Raw genomic sequence first — 17,828 nt, 5'->3', positions numbered from 1 at the left:
AGACACCTATACATAATTAAGCAAAAATAAATCTATTTGAAAATAAAACAATGCTAAAAGCATAATCTTGTATGTATTGAGTAAAATCTTGGTGGCCATCAAAAAATAAGTTTTTGTTCAAATTTTTAACACTTGAAGAAGAAGAAAACGTTTGTAATTTACTTTCAAATTATCATGCTTTTGCAGACTTTGGGACCACAGAATACAGTGAGTGTTACTTTGCAGATTTTAAAATTTTTTACATGATCCTGTGTTTATTATATGAAAATATCTAAATACTGAATTGTAATTTCAGCATATCTGAAACAGATTTGGTCCCATTGGTTTTAGATGTCATGAAAACTTATGTAGTTGATTACTCAAATGAACGTTCAGTAGCAAACCTGTAATTGTCTAGAGGTACAAAAAACCTTTGCTTGATTAATTTCCACATCAGAATTTAAATTCTTTTAACATGATTATCATGATTATTCTTTTCCAACACCTTGTACATCTACCATACCTGAATCTACCTTCAAAACTACTTTTTTTTTTATCATATTTTAAGTATAGCAGAAAATCTAAGGTCAGTGTAAACAACACAAGCCATTTTCTCATTTCTTTTTCTGTTGACATTGTAAAATGTCAACTTTAATATAACCATTACTTTATACAAAACTGGGTTCTATTCAGTTTTTTAAACTGGTATTTTTAACACATACAGAAAACAAAACTTAAATACATTATTAATAATAATGACACTGAACAGAGTAATTAAATTCCTATGTTCCACTAGAAATATTGAAATTTTTAACTCTGAAAATTCACAAAAAACACTAATGTTATTCTTAAAACTGTTCATAATCCCAAATATATTTTCAAAGTATCAAATATGTATATATGTGTGTGTGTGTGTCTATATGTTTATATATATACACCTGAAATGTAAAGATCTTGCAAGTTGAAACAATAGAAACAAACTTTAAAATAACATTTCCTACTTATACAACAGCTCATTAATTTCATATTTCTTTTACCTCTAAAATTACAAACAACCCACACATACCATATCTTAATGCAGAATAAATAGCACTAATGCTACAGTTAATGCACAAAGTACACGTTACACTTAACTTCTAAATTGGAATGTTTTTTGTAACTCACCATATATTTGAGAGAACTGGTAACCTCTCCAACTATCCCTAATTTTTAACAGGTTCAAGAAAAGTATCTAGTTGGATTATCACATTTAACTGTATAAAAATAGTTGACACCAGACTGGATATTTTAATTTAAAGTTTATATAATCACAACTTGTCAGTGGTGAGGTTTAAAAATTTAGGTTTAAACTGTGATTTAGATTACATGATAAAATTGTAACTACTACTTAGTGCAGTCAGGAAGTATATAGAAACTGGGCTCTGTAATTTGTTTAATATTGAGATTTGCTTCCTTGATGGTATAACCATTACTGAATGGTGAGATTGTAAACTACTCATCTACTACATGCTTTATATTTGGCATGGCATCATAAATCTAATAATAGCTATGAAAAATGTTTATTACACACACTGTACTCATACTATCCTTTAGGTTTCTTGTTTGATTTGATTAACAAATTAAATCACTAACATAGTTACCTAAGCAACACTTTAGAAATTAAACTATAAAGGCAAAATAACATAAATACTCAGTTTCCATTTATCATAAGAGACTAGTCAGAAGGGCAATATGTTCATTTTCATCAATTTTTGTGGATCTACAACTTCTGTACAATTATGGTGTACAATGAATTCATCAAGATCAACTTAGTATAGTAAAGAGTTGATAAATCGAAAGTAACATCTCCTTTCAAGTATGGATGTCAACTCATCTTTATGTTGCTTCAGTAAGTCAAACAAAAAATGTTTTTACTTACCTGCCAACAAAACTTTTTTTCCCGTATACTTTATTAAAAGAAATACATATATATAAAATATTTAAATCTCTAAACATACTAAAAAAAACTGATATTACACAGATTTTAAATCCTTGTTTTGTTTTGCTATAAGTACAAATTATTATGAAGTTAATAGTTTTTATAATATATAGATTACCCTTCAAACTCCCAAAGTATAGAGGTCATGTTCTCAAATGACACAAAATTGAACCAATGTGACATTCTGGTGTGAAAAAAAATACTTCTTTTAAACATAGAAACTGACTTTCCTTTACATTGCAATAAAATCAAACATCTGTTTCTATTATGTTAATTTTGTGTTTACACAAAAGAGCTACAAATGTACCTAAGCATTTATTAAAAATATGTGAATGGGTTTAAATCAGCAAATTTACTTATTATTAATTAAGAAATACTTAATATCTTGACAAATTCATTCTTTAAAACACCAAACAAGAACTGCCCAATGCTTAACGTCTATCTAATGTGCATGCTGCCTTCACTTTCCATCCTGTAACTGATGAAGATAAGAAGTTGCATTTGGTCCTGATATCCACCTGACTTCACTACTGAGAACTTTTGCACAGAGAAAACTAATCCTCACTATTTGTGTCTATGAAATAGATTAGAAATATTTGATTTTGGTGCTGATGGTCTTGTGGCAAAAATCTTCGTCACCTTGTTTCTAACTTCTGAGACAGTCACTGATGACCCAGGAATACTTAGTCCAGCACTACTGAAAACACACACACAAAAATCAAGTTATATATGTTGGCAATGACTGCATTAAAAAATGAAGATTTACTTCATCATGAATAACTAAAGCTTTTCTTTGTTCTAGTTGCATATGTTGATGCTGAAAAATCATTTTCAGTGGCAAAAGTTTAATATCTGCAAGTAAAAAGGATGGATCTTTTGTATAAGAAAGAGTTAAAAATTAAGCAATGATTAATTTGCTATACAACAGTTTATTTTATTCAGAGTCAGGTGAGAACAAATAAACATTTTAGCACTTAGTCCTACCTGGGAAGTTTACTAACACAGACTAAAAAAAAAGAAACTGAATAAATAACAAACAGAAAACATGCATAAGAGTATCATACAGTCTATGTCAACACTTCTTTTTGTGCTCTATGTGATGACCATGCATCTTGAAAATATACCTGTAGCAAAGTTTTCATTAGAAAAGGTTCCATTATAAGACTTTCATGACCAAAGTGCACCATTCTACCCTGCTTGCCTTCCATGATCCATATAGTGTACAATGAGAGTTTCCTTTCCTAGCATTCATTTCACCAATATTATACCACAGAAATTCATAAAAGTTATATATGGTAATTTGGCTATTATGTCTTCATGTGGAACAGCATGAATACTCTTGTCATTCTCCTGATGATTGAGTTATGCAATGACTGAATAATATGTCCTGTTTTCTCCTCTTTGAGAGGACATGACTGATGTGTGTGTGTGTAAACAAAGTTGTTGTTCAGAGGTAATGGATTTTTTTACCCTATTTATAGCTTGATTAGGAAGCCACTTAAATGATAGTAGTTTTGGGATGTTCTGTTTTAGTGACAGATATATTTTTGTTTTCTAAAATATACATTTGAAAAGTACAAACATTTTTGTTTGGACACTGAACTTAGTAGAAAAAAAAACTAGGCCTATTTAGCTACATATTTAAGTGCATGTATTTCATGCTATGCAGTACACTGGTATACAAGAATCTGCTAGCATATTCCCACTGTGATTTGTTGCTTTTATCAGACAGATAAACAGCTTACGTGATAAAAGCCAGACAATAAAACCATATAATCAAAATGTGTAAAAGTTAACAGTTGAAATTGTCAATATCATTGATGGATGATGTAGCAACAATGATGCAATGAAAAAAGAATAAATTTCTCATTTCATTTCATAATTTTAAACTTTTCATTTGAAACATACATTCATGATTTTAGCTACAGTTACTATTAAAGTTGAGAAAGTAACTGATAAAACACAAAGTTTTACTCATAAGAAAAATCAATAATCACTTAGAAGTTTCAAGAGGTTTTTTAAATTAAATATGAAAGCTGTAAGATGAAGATATTTTTATAATTAGCAGGAAAATCACCTCACCCTCAGATGGTAAAGGCTTCATAAATTCACACACAAATCTTTAGTAAAAACACATTTAAAAAATAAGATTTCTTGTGTAAAATATACTTATAAATAATATTTATTTCAATATTACCAAAAATTTGGAATTATATTAGTAAAACTTGCTATGTATACATCACAAAAATGAGATTAATGCTAAGCATTGATGGTATACATAACGTTAAGTACAAGGAATATCCCGACTTAGAAATTCTAAATCCTCAACACATCTTCATGGTCTTGGTGTATGTAACAGCTCTTATGGACACACAGTATTTTCATTATAATATTCATGAATGAATATTATGCTTTGGAAAAGGCTGTTACATACCCTTCCAAACACCAATCAAATTTTGGTGGTGATACACTACCTACAAAATCCAAATAATGGCAAAATGTAGTTCTGATACATCCATTCCATCACAACCTTATATAAGCTATGGTTGTCACATGACTTGCTGATTTACATATTCCAACTCATTTTAATATAACATAATCAACCCTCTGTATAATAATAAAGAGATGATTAAGATCTATAGTTTACCTTTCGTCCATTCTTGGCATATCAATTCTAGCCTCAAACTCACGAATCATTGAATTGATAACATCTTCCTGCTGTGGTGCAACTTGCCGAAGATCAGAGCATAAGCAGCGAAGGCCAGGAAGGAAGACTTCAGACACCATTTGGTCACTCATGACTAAAGTTGTATTAAGAAGTAAAATATTTATAATAGTGTGGAATTTGCTTAACAGGTAAAAATGTATTAAAACATTGTATATCAGACAAAAACATCTACAAATTTGGTAAAGACAAAAATGTTTTATCAAAGACAAACTTTTTTTCAACTGCAAACTAATTAAAACTCTCAAAATAAGTCATCCTATAATACGTAAACTTCAAATCACTAAATGAACGTATCTTGTTCACAATTTAATGTATTTTGTCGCCTTTTTACAACCCACTTTTAGATATATGAATACATATTAAACTATTTATTTTCAGATATTCACCTACTGTTCTGCGATAAACATAAAAGAAAGACAGACACACACACACACACACAAAAAGGATACAACAGCATGAAAGAGCAGTGTACGCTTCCAGTAAAGCTGAGGCTATGGTCTGTCTTTTTGTTTCATTTGGGCTTTGGTTATTTTTCGCTGCTAATGATGCAAGTCTTGGAAGAACAACTACAAAGAAGTAAAATTAAGCATTTTTAATTATCAGATTTATATTACACAATCATATACTGTCAACAGAGGAGGGTGTGTTTTCCAAGTCAGCCTACAAAACTAAAGTTCTTTTTACATTATTCAACAAGTTTTAACTAATGAAAAAATAAATATATATACATTTTCAGATAATACAACCGGGCATTAGGCATGAATGTTTCAAATACACACACACACACACATATATATATATATGTGTGTGTGTGTATGTATATATACATATGTATACACACACACATGCATACTGTACACAATGAGACTTAAAAAAATTGTCAATTATCAGTTCTTGTTATTAAGTTGTGACAGAAAATGCCTGTGGTCAATGCTCCCAAAAGCATTGATGATATACTATCTATCAAACATGACTCAAATGCAGATATCAAACTAGTTAGCAGTAATGGAGAATCAACTGGGGGTTAGGAGTTGAGTGCTTAAATTAGGCAGTCATCCCAATAGTTAGATATAAAAGTAACTTTGTAGTAGAGATAAACTACTAAATAGTTCTACAATTTTAACACTCCCAGCCTACTCCCTTTCCTTCAAAAAACTTAAAAGTAGCCAATTCTGTAACTACTTATGATTTTACTACATTATATACCATTTGAAAGATTTCATTGATCAATTTATAGCTACTGAAATAATTATTTCTAAATTCAAATTTACAAAGTATCAATGTAAAAGTATATTTAATTTCTGTATGTATAATAGTTGCATTATCTTTGATGAAAAAGTTTTCCATCTGTACTTCCACGAGACTTTACTTATGAAACAAGTAATAAACCCTAACTTGTATAGTTACACCTTTCATTATATTGATGATTTAATCTCAATTTTAATCCAAATCAAATATATCCAAAGCAACTACAACAAATAAAAGTAGTAATAGTTATAATCATGCACACTATTTAGATTTAGATGTTGTTTTCATAGAAGTCAGAGTACATTGCTTCACTTGCTCCAAAAGTTCCATTTATACTATTGAAAGAAACTGTTATTTCTCAATAACAATATTCATTCCTTTATGGATAATATTCAATTATTAAGAAATAGATTAAAAAAATAATAGCTACAAAGATGGGAAAATATAGAAATTTTTACCCTTTTTTAATAAATTTGATATATATTAAAAAATAAATTTTTGATTACTGAAATTACTTTCTGGAATACATAGAGGTCACTACTTTAGGTCATTCAAAGCTTATAAATAATTAAATATAATTTACTTAGATATTTCATCAGTACATCCGGATGAAAAGACCAGCTTCAAGTAGCTGAGCTTGTCTCAGCTCACCCAGTTAATACTTGAACAAATGTTTTTTGAAAGAAAGGGAGGAGGGTGGGAGTTTAAATAATCAAGGTAAAGGTTTTTAGTCCAACTTAACACCACTGAACATCATTTGTAATAATTACTAAAAGGAGGGAGGTTGGGAGTGTTAAAATAGTAGAACTATTGGGTGGTTTATTTCTACTACAAGGTTACTTTTATATCTAAATATTGGGATGACTGCCTAATTTAACATCATTTTGTAATATGTAATAATTATTAAAAGGGAGGAGGTTGGGAGTGTTTAAATAGTAGAACTATAGGGTCATTTATTTTTACTACAAGGCTCTTTTTATATATCTAAAGATTGAAGGTGATTGCCTTCTCACAACTGACTGCAGACAGGGAAAGGCAGCAGGAGTTGAAATGTGTGGATTTAAGCACTCAATTCCCAATTGATTCTCTGTGGCTGCTAACTAGTTTGACATCTGCATTTAGATCACGTCTCATACATGGAATATCCTCAATGCTTTTGGAAGCTATGACCACAGCAACTTAATACAACTTAAAACAACATTACAACTTAATGGTAATAGACACATTTTTTTTTTAAAGTCTCAATGTAAATGTTTTGGCTGTGATTTGTATTAATTTCATTATTGTTATATAGTACTGACTTGATCACCTATTTACAATTAAGGTACAATACTAGAACAATTGACTGATTATATATATATAGACACACAAATACATAGATGTTTGTTCAACACTGTTTTAATTAATAAAGCTTCTATAAGTAATGGCAAAGAGAAAGTTTGACTGCTTTGTATTTCACAGCTGCTAGAGAAGACTAAACAATTTTCCCTTTCTATGTTTTATATATTCATACAGAGAAAACATACCAAACTGAGCTCATAAAGATTTATTCCAAGGATTGCATTGATTTTTGACAGTGCAACAAGTTTTATCCTCATCATTTTGTTTTGGAGATAAATTGAAATTCATGTGGGTAAATATTTCCATTAGTAGTTCAAAATACCATTTCTGACAATAAATCTAGGCAAATGAGGTTTTGATTTTGATTTTTACTATAACAATGAATAAACTAAGCTTTATGTGATGACATTAAGAAGAAAAAAAAAGTATTATACTTTCACATAAGATCTCCTAATGCATGACACACATAAATCATTATAGCAACTGCACCTTATGCAATAATAAATGAAGACCCAAAAAAGCATAGAACATTCCTTACCCAAGATACATCTCATAAATCTCAGAGTGAGAGAAAGTTTAGTCTGTGATATGGTACAATCTCGACACATACATTCAGTGTGAATATCAAAAAAGCATAGATATATTATACCATTTATTATGATTGTGTGGTCTATATATGAACTTTGTATTGGCCAATCTTTATAATATTCTATAGAAAAACCATATCAGGATAAAGAGAAACAAACTGAAATGTCTTAAATGCTGAAAGCGAGTGAAGCACTAGAGATCAATAGGCCTAAAATTTGTAATAAAAATCATGTGAACTACAGATGTTTTTTCATACATTCCTCTAAACTTGTCCATTGCAGATTCAAAATCAAAATCCACAATAGTCAAATTAAAAGGAATGTGGAAAAAAACATCTGCAGTTAATGCGATTTTTATCACAAACTGAATTGTTACATACTTAACTGAAAAAATGAATTAACTTGTGCAAGAAAAATTAAGACAGTAAAATGTCTTTTTAAATAAAAACAAAACCTAAAAAATATGATAATAATAAACTTGCTTACAGTCATCTCGGAACCTTGGCTCTATATTGGGCCCTACGCGAGCAAAGGTATGAATCAGTTCAAGCTCTAACACGTGCTGGTCTCTGTAAACTGGGTCATCTAAGAAAGTCTGCAGTTGGAGATGAACTTTGTCTAACAGCTATAAAAATAATGATAATAATAACATTTTCCAAGTATCTATTCATAAAAATCAAACAATGGCCCTTTATAAAAAAAAAGGGTGTTTACATTTTTTTCCCTTCAGTGGCTCAGAAATAAGCGTGAGGGTTTATAATGCTAAAAAATTTGGGTTTGATACCTTTAGTAGGCACAACACAGGTAGCCCCCTATGTAGCTTTGCAATTAAAGAAATACAACCAAGTTTTCTTGCTTTTGAGCTAGAATACGACCAGCTACAAAGCTAGAACACACTTCATTAACCCTTTCACAATATGCTCGGTATAAAATACTGAGTACGTATACACCTTGGCACTCATTGAGTATTTATACTATAACTTTTAATACAGGAAATGTATCTTCACAAAATTTGGTAGACTTTTGGATAACATTCCAAGTCTCTTGTACACAAAATATCGATTATTTGCTTTGATTTTAAGCCATACTAATTGGTATAATGTAAACGAAAAGTAGTTTAACTAAATTTTTAATGCAAATCACAAAACCTTGTGAATGTGCAGTAAAAGATGCCCATTGCAAAAGGGTTAACCATATACACAGTCTAAACCACTGAAAATAAGTATGGATGTCTCTGATTTGTCAATTTGTTACACCATATGTTTATTTATTTGAGTAACTATCATAAACCTCAAATATACAGCAAGAGATCATTAAGTGTCATTTTTCAATGTGACTAAAAAGAAAAACAAATTCATCAGCCTTGAAGTTGTGCTGTAAAGTTTATGGTTAAATATATTTTTTATTGTTCTTCTGATATATTTCAATACTATTATTCTTATACTCATCACACACTTTGCAGTTAAGTATTATAGTTTCTGCACCATTTTTAAGAAGTATTTTAATTTTGTATCCAACTATGCCATAAAAGTATAAGAAAAATAAAGTTCATACAACTCACATCTTTCTGAGAAGTCACCATAAGAATTGAACCAAAAGCAGGAACTGAAGCTGCTCTGACTGAACTGAAAAAAAAAAGAATGGAAAATTCAGTTTTACAAAACTCTGTAAGAATACAAGAATTCAAAAATGTTTCATGCAAACTCATAATAAAAATCACTATAACGTTAAAGATTAACAACTTTCAATAGGCATTACATATGACAGCATTATGACAGGATAATGCATAGACATTAAAACAGCATTTCGCAAACCATTTTTTTAGTAACCTAAACTTCAAGAAATTTCCCACAATTCACCTGTACCATGACCCAATGCAGAAGATTATCAAAATATGACATGTGATGCATACTGTAATGTGCATTGCAGACAATGTTGTCAATCCTGCCATTTTCACAGTAAATCAACTGATATTCATCCTAAATAAAAAATATATCGTAATTTTAGTAGTAATGCAGCATTAATTTTAATTTATTTTATCAAAATTTTCATTATTTTATAGTTAGCATTTTGTGAGGTACTCTGAGCAACTCACTTCTGTAAGATATCATGGATATTTTAAATTTATTTTTAATATCCAAGATGATATTTCCTGTACAGTTCTATAAATTTTCTTTTGCATTAAAAGCTTGTAATGAGTTTTGGAAACTTTATGACACCAGAAAATAGCACACTGGATAATAAATTGTACATTCTACAAAATAAAGTGGCATAAAAGTGTCAGGGTTTTAAGTATGTGTGATTCGATTTTTCTACAGTCGGTGTCTGTGACTTGTTGGAAATAAATTGGACAATAAACAGACAGGACACACTCCACTTGTTTCAAAATAAGTCAAACTACATACAAAAATTATTTACCCTATGGATATCACAATTCTATCTCAAACTCTATATAACTCTCTTTTATTGTCAACAGTCCACTTAGGTTGATTCAATTACTTTAGAATCCAACTGACAAGACAAACTATTTTTCTATACTCTTGTCACAATAGTATCAGTGAATAATTCACTTACACTACCCCATGGGTTACCACAGTTGTATCCTGATCTTCAAATAACTGTCTCCTTTTTTGTCAAAGTCCAAACAGACAGGTTCAATTACCTTAAAACACCCTTTGACAAAACAAATTATTCTCCTTATCTCTTTTAAACTGTGAAACACATTTTAAAATATCAACTGTTAAGGCTGATCACTCACAAGCCTGCTAACTTCACATTTTCTTTTTCTAACTAATTTTCTGACTGAACTGCACTTGATTTGTGCTCGCTTGGTTGTTTATATTTATAAGTTGCCCAACTAAGGCCTCAAATTTTTCTCTACACTAAACAGTCTTATATATCAAACAAAAATATATTTTTATTTTTCCCTGTTAATTTTACCAAAAACATACAAGTGCATACTCGTACTTTAATTTCTGTTACCAAAAACTATCACAAATTAGAAAACTAGTGAAAACTCACATTTCGGGATCACTGGCAAGTGTGATAAGGGCAGGAATAACACGTGATCGCAGCAATTGTTCATTAACAGCTCCAGCAAGGACTTCAAATAGCCTTGCAGCTCCACTTCTTACTAATGCTGAAGTGTGGACAACACCATCCCACAAGACTGACAAGAGCAAATCATGATAGTTCGTGTTTGAGCTAAAGCAAACCATAGATAGAAAATCATTTCTTTGATGTGACTTTTGTAAAATAGCACAATGTGTTTTTGAATGTGATCAAACAATGGAAAAAAAATATGAAGTCCTCTTAAATTCACTTAAAACCAAAAGTGTATGAAAGATTTAATAGAACAAATTGTAACAATGACAAAAAAGCTGAAACTTATAAAAACAATCCAATGTTCAAAATATTTCCTTCATAATGTTAATTTCCTGTTAATAATGATTCACAAAATTGAATCTATGCACAGAGTATTTATTCTGTGACTGCAAGTCTACAGAGCATTTACTTCAACTGAAACAAAAACCCCAACAATAATAGCTTTTGACATTAGGACTTCTTTCTTCATAGTTGTATTGGAAATGAGTAGGATGTAAAGTATGAAGGATAGTGAAATGATCTTTGATGACATCACCCCTATCTTCATGACTCAGAAGTATTTAATGTTTCCATCAATTTTGTAATTAGGAACAGATTATGTTACTAATGTTACCATTGGTAACCAGGTAAGATGCAAAACACCAACATGGGAGAATGGGGCTTAACCCATTAAAAGAACAGACAAATCATGGGTGACATTGAAAAACAGGAGGAATTAAATGGATCTAAACATGTACTAAAGCTCAACTTTATTTGGAGCTGCAGAGAAAAGTGGATGACTAAAAAGCAGTGAAAATTGTATAGGCTAAGATAGTTGTGTGTAAAGCTGGAAATCCTATATTTTTTTATACATTTTGACCATAGTTAACATGAAATACAGTCTTTTGTAAGTCTTTTCTGCATGTGCTTTTTTCAAGAATAACTAACAATGTTTTAAAAATCAATGCCACCTTACATAAAAAGTTATATGGAATTTCAAATACAATGAAAGTTTACGTTTTCCTCTATCAAAAATGTATTTCCAATAATACTTACTTCCTCTCACACTTTAGCTTTATCCCAATGATAGGTTCTCTTCTTTGCCCATCAAAGCAATGGTATGAATTCTACCTCAATTGCTCAAGTCTTTATACCCCATTATATTGCCCCTAATGATTTTAATCTTGTGACACTCTCCACCTATGTCAATGCCCCCTCTATACCGATTTGTATACAAGCTTCCCATTATTCTTTCTTCTTTTTTTTTTGAGACTGGCAAGATTATCAGACTCAAGCACCAGCTATCATGGGAAGGAAGGGTGGCATAGTGGGAACGGAGGTAATTATTAAGGGAAATACATTTTTGGTATAGGAAAATGTTAGCTTCCGAAACAAACCTTTTCTCATGCTTTAACTAGAATCCCACATTGACCAGGTGGAGAGGCTGGTGTGGGCAAGATCCCCACAGAAAGTGTTTGTATAGAAAAACAGATATGCAAAATTGAGATAAATAAAGCACACAGTGGGGGTCTGCACTACTTCTGGAACAGGTATGCTCTTCACCCAGATAAAGTGAAATCTAAATGTGGGTGGTAAAGGCCAACTGGCTACAGAATCAACATTGTTCATTATAATGAAATTTGTCCAGGCCCCAACCACACATATGAGGTTCCACATCTCTTGTTGGAATTATAGGGCTCATATCTAGATCATCTTGCCTAAGATTATGAACCAAAATCCTAACTCCTCAACCTGGGTGGCAAGGTAACACCTCCTGTCCCCAGAATTTTGAGAAGGATGTGGAACAAATGAAGTTCAACCAATGGCTCATGGACGTGATGCTCCACGTGTGGAATTATGAGGAGTAAAGGACCCTCTTCCATGATCATGGAAAGTAAGAGAACGACCAAAAGGAAGGGCCATGCTTATTGCCTTTCTGTAGCATACAAAGAACAGAAAACTATTACTAACTTACAAGATAGAAGCCCCACAAGGTCTCAAGGGTGATACTAAACAGTGGCCATGTTCACCTCATGGGAAATAAGCCACTTCAAAGAAGCCCTTTGAAAGAGAGCATTACTTCAGTCAAAAATACATTCCTTAAATTAGCAACTAAATTCCATAGAAAAGCACCAAAGAGAAACCCATTGTCTGCACCATTTCCTACCATAGCAGCCACCTTCACTTCATGGGAAAAAATAAATATCCCCTTTTAATCTGATAAAGTAATACATAACATTTAATCACCCAGAGTAGAAACATGTAAACTTAACTGTTTTCTATAGTTTACTTTTAGCTGTTATCTTTTAGGCTTATCTTTCTAGTTTTTTCTTTCAGACAACACCTTGGGCAATGATTGAGTAGATTTTTCGGAACCCGATCAGTGAAAGTGGATTTTTCTCTCCTTGTCAAAATTCATGGCATTGGATCTTTAATTCCAAACCAATTCCATTGCTATCGAGAACTATCTCACTTGCTCTTTTACACTGGCAGGCTTGGTATAATTTTAACACTTACATGCAATATCTTTAATCCTCCTTCCATGGCCATAATATATTTACCCTATTTTACTTACTTTTTTATTTTTTGTATATTTTTTTTTCTCCACTAACTCAACCATAATACCATGAGCAGAGGGTAGGAGAATCGATTAATTCTTGAACACCCCAAGTACTTAAATCCAAATACCTACCAATGGAAATTGAAAAGGGCCTCAAGATGCCTTGAAATATAGCAAGAAATGTATGCAAGGAATGAAGGGAGATCTACAACAAATAGATTGCAAGAAAGAAAATAATATAAAGTTTCAGACAGTATATTTATGATATTATTAGCTTCAGAAACGTAAGAATTATTTAAAAAAAAATTTAAATGTGGAAAGATGGACTTCATAGTATTTATCATCACCAACTGCTTTCAAACAATCTTAGCTACAAATAAGCAAAAACTTTGGCAAAGTTTATAGATTTCTTGCTTTCTTTTTTGTACACTGATCGGTTGTATCTGTGCAAGAGGGAAACTTAATGATACTCACCATCTCAGTAATAATTACAATAGAAAGCAAAAATATAAAATTAGAATTAATAATTTAGATTTTTTTTCAATTATTTTATCCCAAACAAAAGTTAATAAAACTTACATAAAAGAAACTTTGAAATCTCTGCACTTCAATTATAATTTTCTAAATTAAATTGAAAGAAGAGATCACAAAATTTTTCAAAACTCAATGCTGTCATTTTTCCCCTGTAGAAACTCAAGATACAGGGCTGAAAATGGTTTAATGTTGTTCATTGGTCTATAGTCTTCTCTATAATAGTTGGTGTAAAAAGTATGTAGTAAGTATTGTTTAAAGTTCTCTAGTCTTCTCTGTATCAGTTGATATGAAAGTTGCTTATTATTATATGTTATTCATATTTTATAAGGTAAATCAAAATAACTACAACCTACAACAAACTCTTTGAGAATATTTTACTGCCTTCTCTGTAGTGATAGTTGCATATTAAAATCAAACGATTGGTATTGTACAGTAATGATTTTTTGCCTTGCAATGAAATCAGTTGGAAAGTCTTAAAATTTAATTTCTAGATGGTATTCTAATTTACGTTTAATGCTGAATATTTGTAAGCATCAGTTATAATTATAAACAGAGATTTGAATATTTTTTCAAAATACAATCAAACCCACCAAAATTCTATAACAGCAGCCTGGATGCTGATCAGAGGAGCACGGCAGATCGACAGAGTACATATTACTTCTCGTAAAAATGTTATGAGTTCGTTTCTATCTTCATCCTATTGAAAGAAAGAAAAAATGTTTATACATATAAAATAAAAATAGTTATTTTTGAATTGCATATCTTTTCTGAAGCATAAATATATATTAGTTTTTAGGACCCCACATTTCCTCTTTTGCTTGAGAATGAGAAAAAAGGAAAATAATTAATCTGTCACATGGTGACTTGGGTTTAATCAATTTCATTAATGATAAAGATATCTTCAGAACTTAAAAAGTACAGGTAAAAATAATATGTACAAGATAAACAGATTCCATCAGTTAACTTTCATGTATGTTGAAGTGCACATTCTACGACAGGATGATAAACATAATTTTAAAGTTAATATTTTCTTAAATCAGAAATATATTTCCAATAATACCACATCTCATATTGGTAGCTTTTATTCAACTGTCAGGGTTTCTTCCTTTGCCCATCTAAGCATTGGTCTGTTATTTTTTTGTTCACTCCAGTCTTTTATACCCCACTCAATTTCTTGTGATCCTCGTCACCTACGTCAATGTGCTCCCTATCCTGGTACTGTATATAAGCACCTCATTCAGATAATGTTATCACTTTTTCAAGACTGACTCAATCCCAGTCTTTAACACCAACTCTTAGTGGGGAAGAAGGGTGGGAGAGTGTCAGAGGAGGTAAGTATTATTGGAAATACAGAAGATTCCTCGCCTTCAAAGAGTGCCCAGAATAAAAGCATCTCTAAAGGTATTAGTGCAGGTAACAAAACCTTCAAGACCCTCACTCAACATGACCACAGTCAAAATCTGATCAAACATAGATGTGAGAAATAGTGATTAAATGAATTGGTGAAAAGGATTTCTCCCCTTCCCTGTCTAACAGTGTTTTGTGTAAGAAGAACCAGTCTGAGGACATCGAGAGAATGAGAAAGAAATCTGTGAAAAAACAGCATAAATCACTCCAACCGGCAATGTCTGTATGTCAGCAGCCACAAAAAATAAACCTTCAGGTAAAGGGGATATATGGCATATAAGAGTTAGGTCAGAAATGTGTTGAGAAAAAGCATGTACTGTCACCTGTTAGGAATCTGGAATGGTCATTCAGGACCAAGGACCCAAAGCAAATTGAGGAATCCGGAGAGCACTGGGGACCCAAAAAATTTGTAGTTGCGAGAATCGAACAGTAGTCGCTAAGTCCGCCTTAAACAGGCTGATTATGGAAGATGCAAAAGCCTCTGCAAAAGAGGCAGTTCAAAAATGAGTTTGGTTGGCACTTCTGATTCAAGTGGGTTCAACCTCCTCTCAATGCACTATTGCCAATATACATATCATTTCCATTGATAAATGTTATTCTTGAGACTAAGCAAAAAAGGAGACAGATACATGACAACCTTAGAAATTAAACCCCGATGTTGTGCGAAAGACTGCATAACCTCTATGTCTGAAGCTTGAGCTTCTGGATAGCTGGGTGTACCATGTCAGATCATGGCTGCCTCCACAGAGATAGCCTAAGAAGTGGAAGAGGGGATACTCTACAAGGAACTGCAGAAGCAGAAACCAGGGTGTACAAACATATCAACAGGGCCTGACAATGGGCTGAAACAAATCATATTTAGTACCCTGGGAAACATATGAAGTTGAGGTAAGGCCTAGAGTTGTAATCCCGTCATGTCAGAATGCATCTATTACCAAAGCCCGAAGCTGACGTACTAGAGACCCAATTGCCAGTAGTTGGGTATCTAATGACAAGCCAACTCCACCAATCAGATTTGCAAAATGAGAGCCAATGCAACAGAACGTTACAATGTAGTATCTATTCTGTTGGGAGAATCTGTTTAGATTGAGACAATTGACCTGCTACCTTCTAGTAGAGTGATAAGATAGGAATGGTCCTGAAAAAGGAGGTCTAAAATTAGAAAACAATGAAAACAAGGAGCCCTGGACCAAGTGCCTTCTTGATGAGAAACATAAGATACCACCACAGAATTGGCAGAGTGAAGCCTGATGACTTTCCCCTTAGTAAGCCCAGACTATGAGGCATTGTGTAGGGAAGCCTCTTCATCCATGCATAAACCTTGGAATTCATGACTGTTGGTATATGTACCCCATCCCTGATGCAAGGCATTCGTGAAAAGATGTAACTCTGGAGGAAGTGGTGGTAGAGGAATCCATATCTTAGTAGTGTCCCAACTTAACAGCCCCTCGAGATTGGAGAATGATCCCAACTAAGGAAACTGGGGAATCCAGTGAATCGATGTTTTTGAACTCTTGGTTCCATAAAGACCACTAAGAGGTTCTCTTGTGCTCTCATCCAAAAGGCAAGAGGGATATGAGTGATGCCCACATTCCCAGAAGGGAAAGAACCATCCATGCAGTGGGAGGAGGAGAGGTAAAAGTCAGGCATCCTATTCAATAGCATTGAGCTGGATGGGAAACAGCTGAGCCTGACTGAAAGACCAGATGAAAAATAAAAATTACCCAGACTGATGACATTGAATTGGAACAAGAATAGATGACTCAGCTCTGAAAATGAAGCCTGTCTTGGTTGTTTCTGAAGAATCAGGATGTAATGTTCTGACAGTTGAGAAGAGCCAAACCCCCACAGCCCCTGAAGGTGTACAATAATCACTGCTGCCACTGGCAGTGATTCAACTGAGCAGCAGCATCCTTCGATATAGAAATAATTTATTCTTGGTGCATTTCTGATTCAAGATTTTTTCTTAGCATGTTATCCCTATTTTATCCACCACCCCTTGAAAAAGTACAAAATTAAACGTAAAATACTCTCTGTAAAATTGTTATTGCTTAAACAAACCATAATTTTTCTAGCCTTCAATTTTATTTGGATACAGAGCTATTCCTGCCACACCCACCTGTCACATCCTCTCTTTCCCAGTTCGTTAATAGTTCTCTTTTACATTTCATTATATATTACCTATAACGAATAGAAAGTCGAGGTTTTCATCTATCAAATGATGTACTGTATAATGTATCCTGAACAGAATATTGCCAATTTCACTCACAGTACAAGATTCATTCTTGTGGGAAAGTTAAGGACCAGCTTGGATGAATTTGTAACGGCTCTTGTCGCATAGTTAGAAAGCTAGGAAAATTTTGAGAGGCATGTGAATTTGTC

General features: G+C 32.3%; 1 protein-coding gene across 2 annotated transcripts in view; it reads right to left on the bottom strand.

Annotated features, from left to right (window-relative positions):
* Positions 1–606: 606 nt before the first annotated feature.
* The window catches only part of LOC106470748 (lisH domain and HEAT repeat-containing protein KIAA1468 homolog), a 73,321-nt gene continuing 56,099 nt past the window's right edge, over positions 607–17,828 (bottom strand). Inside the window, exons 18-24 of one of the 2 annotated variants that reach the window (XM_013931314.2) lie at positions 14,630–14,736; positions 10,883–11,065; positions 9,423–9,486; positions 8,348–8,486; positions 5,135–5,251; positions 4,605–4,758; positions 607–2,654 (exon numbers count right to left, since the gene is read on the bottom strand). In XM_013931314.2, the coding sequence (XP_013786768.1) occupies positions 2,522–2,654; positions 4,605–4,758; positions 5,135–5,251; positions 8,348–8,486; positions 9,423–9,486; positions 10,883–11,065; positions 14,630–14,736 (897 nt within the window). In that variant the 3' untranslated portion in view covers positions 607–2,521. The remainder of the gene's footprint in view (positions 2,655–4,604; positions 4,759–5,134; positions 5,252–8,347; positions 8,487–9,422; positions 9,487–10,882; positions 11,066–14,629; positions 14,737–17,828) is intronic. The other variant, XM_022399383.1, reaches the window with a different exon arrangement.

The sequence above is a fragment of the Limulus polyphemus genome, unplaced genomic scaffold (genome assembly GCF_000517525.1).
Source record: "Limulus polyphemus unplaced genomic scaffold, Limulus_polyphemus-2.1.2 Scaffold4197, whole genome shotgun sequence".
NCBI classification, from domain to species: Eukaryota; Metazoa; Arthropoda; class Merostomata; order Xiphosura; family Limulidae; genus Limulus; species Limulus polyphemus.
Note: the sequence above shows the minus strand (reverse complement) of the source record. Positions and strands in the feature narration are given on the sequence as shown.